The sequence below is a fragment of the Tupaia chinensis genome, unplaced genomic scaffold (genome assembly GCF_000334495.1).
Source record: "Tupaia chinensis unplaced genomic scaffold, TupChi_1.0 Scaffold000063_1, whole genome shotgun sequence".
In the NCBI taxonomy this organism is placed as follows: Eukaryota; Metazoa; Chordata; class Mammalia; order Scandentia; family Tupaiidae; genus Tupaia; species Tupaia belangeri.
In genome coordinates, this window is record NW_006159521.1 from 2,029,143 (window position 1) to 2,031,910 (window position 2,768).

The window sequence follows — 2,768 nt, forward strand, 5'->3', positions numbered from 1 at the left end:
GCCTCTCCGAAGCTGTGGCTGCCAGAGCTGGTCACTCAGGAGTACCCGCAACCCCGCTGCAGGTCTCCTCCCAGCGAGGCCCAAGCCCCGGAGGCAGATCCTGGCCCACCATGGCCAGTGCAGGCCTCAGGGCAGACCTCGAAGGCTGAGTAGAGGCTGCGCAGGGCGCTGTGTCCTGCCTGTGCTTCGTGCGTGTCCAGTGAAGTGGACAGTGGCTGAGGAGGCCAAGTGTTCCTTACGGGCCTCTGTCATTGTCCACCTGGCCATGGGCATCGGTAAGCTTCAGTCCTGGTGTGCGTGTTGGTGATGGTGGGAACACAGGGAGTAGGCACCTGAGGGTTGGCTGGGGAACTTCACCCTTATTTCCAAAAAAGTTTCCAGGGGAAAGTGAGGGTCATGGAGGAATGCAGGTTACCCCATTCGAGCCCCACATGCAGCAGCCTCTGCCTTACACACAGCCGTGACCCTTACAGGAACCCCGCAGGTGCGGCGCTCGCGCTGTCCCTGTACGTGCTGTGCAGGGACACCGGAGAGCCCTTGTCACAGCCCTTGGCCGGGGGAAGGAGGCTGGGGGCTGGGGACGGATCCCGTTCTCCAGGCTAAACCAATTTTGAGCAAGCAAGACCCCTGGGGTGCTGGAGCTTGTCACAGATGATGGAAGTAAACCTGGGGCCTGAGGCTCGCGGACAAAAACATTCGGTCCCTGGAATCCTGAGCTAGCTTCCCCCATCCCCTTTAAGGGGAGATGCGTCTCTGCAAGGCCTCTCTCCAGAGTCCAGAGCCATGGCTGATGAGAAGGGAAACCACCCGTTGGAGCCCGGGCTTCCCATCACAGGGATCAGAGGGGACGGTGCAGGGCCAGAGCTCAGCGTGAGGCCCTGTGGGGCAGCGTTGGAGCCCGTGGCAGCCCTCTGGAGGGGAGGGCACGGCCTGCCGGGTGCCGCTTGTGCAGACATGGCTGCGCCCTGGGACTACCTGGGTATTATCCACGCTGGGGGCTTGGGTCCTGGTGGGGTGGGCCGGGGTGGGGGCCCTGCAGCTCGCATTTCCCTGTCCCAGAAACCTGTCCAGCCCACACTTCCTGTCTCCTGCTCCACTCCTTGGGCACCTTGCTCCAGCCACACTGGCCTCTGCTGGCCCCGAACACACTGGCCACTTGGCACTGAACACCTTCGTCCCGGGCAGCTGGCTTGGTTTCCTGGCCTGGTTTATGTCTCGGATGTCACCATATATTATAGCTGCCGTTCAGCGGATAACCCCCTTCTGAGTGCTTCACCCCACCCCAAGTCTCACACTCTCACAGGCTGCATGCATTTTTTAAGTAATTGCCTTTTTACTGACGTGACGGTCATCCCTCCATATCCGCAGGGGTTGGTTCCAGTTACCAAAAAGCTCGAGTCCCTTACGTGAAACTGTATTTGCACATAACCTCTGTGCGCCCTCCCGTACACTGGCATTTACTTTAGGTTTTTGCTGTAGGGCACATGAGCGTCAGGCAGGAAAAATGGGAAATCACCCCCCAGGGGGACGGCCACCCTGCAGCCCATTCTCTTCCATTCTGCTCCTGGGATTTTGCTCCCTCCAGCGGGATTTTCAAGCTACAGGGTTGGGGGCGCACACTGCCGTGGCCCGAGTGGGATCCGCACCTTCATCACACCAGCTGCTGGCCCTCAGGCACCTTCACCTCGAGGTTACTCTCAGCCCGAATGCAACGCACACATTTGTCAGGTGTGTTGAGTGTCGTTCTCTGCAGGTGGCAGATTCCAGTTCTGCTGTTTGGAACTCGAGGACTTGGGGAGCGGGTTATGGAGATGCTTCCTACCCTGGGTTGGTTGATCTGTGCAGGGGAACCTGCAGACAGGGAGGCCCGCTGGCCTCTCTTCCCCCACTATAATATAGCCCCAGGTGAATAGAATTGCTTTTTCCTTGCTGTTAACCTGCTTGGGGCAAAAATGTCAAGAAACCTGTGGGTCGCGATCAAGGTGCAGGTTCACAGAGGAAACACCGGGCCTAGGCTGGGTGCAGGACCTCAGATGGCCGCGGGCGCCGCCCCTCCCGTGCTCCCAGCCTTTTCGGCCCAGCGCTGTTCTTCCCCGACACTAGGCCGGTGGCTAAGGGGGGCTGGGACTTCTGGGACCCCGGCTCTGAAACAGAATTCCAGGTGTGTACCCACGTCTAGCAAATCTAGCGGGTGAGAATCTAACTTTGCCTCAACCTATCATGCTCCATTAACAAGGACGGAACCTGGACGGCTGCTTTTTTCAGTTGGGGGATTTTTTTTTAATGATTTCTGTTATGAGCACAGTGGGAAAATACAGGTAAACACGCAGTTTACCTAAGAAGCAAATCAACACGGGAGCGAACCTGCTGGAATCGTGTGCAGTCACCCCAGTGCCCGGTCTGCCCCAGGGAAGGCAAAGCAGGCTGGCCAGCGCGGGCGATGCCGGGGAGGGCAGCCGCGAGCGCGGAGGTGCCCCTGCAGGAAGGCGGGGCAATCGGGGCCGGGGCTCGGAGTGGCCAGACCCGCCCCGCCCAGGCCAGTTAGACCCGAAGGCGACCTGAGCGCCCCCCGCCGCTGCAGGGACGCAGAGCGGGGAGCCCGGGGAGGAAGAGATGGGTACGTTCAGTGAGAGCCACCCGAGTGTTTTCCAAGCACCTGCGCGTTTAATCTCGCGTGCTTCTAACATAAGCATAACGTGAGGTAGGCGTTGTCCCCGTCGTGCACACAGGGAAACTGAGGCTCAGTACACGCAGCCGCCTGGGAAGAG

General features: G+C 59.7%; 1 protein-coding gene across 1 annotated transcript in view; it reads right to left on the bottom strand.

The window, feature by feature from the left end:
• Positions 1-467: 467 nt before the first annotated feature.
• Positions 468-2,768, bottom strand: part of FBXL22 (F-box and leucine rich repeat protein 22) — a 5,368-nt gene continuing 3,067 nt past the window's right edge. Inside the window, exon 4 of the mRNA XM_027766077.1 lies at positions 468-599. Coding sequence (XP_027621878.1) covers positions 468-599 — 132 coding nt within the window. The remainder of the gene's footprint in view (positions 600-2,768) is intronic.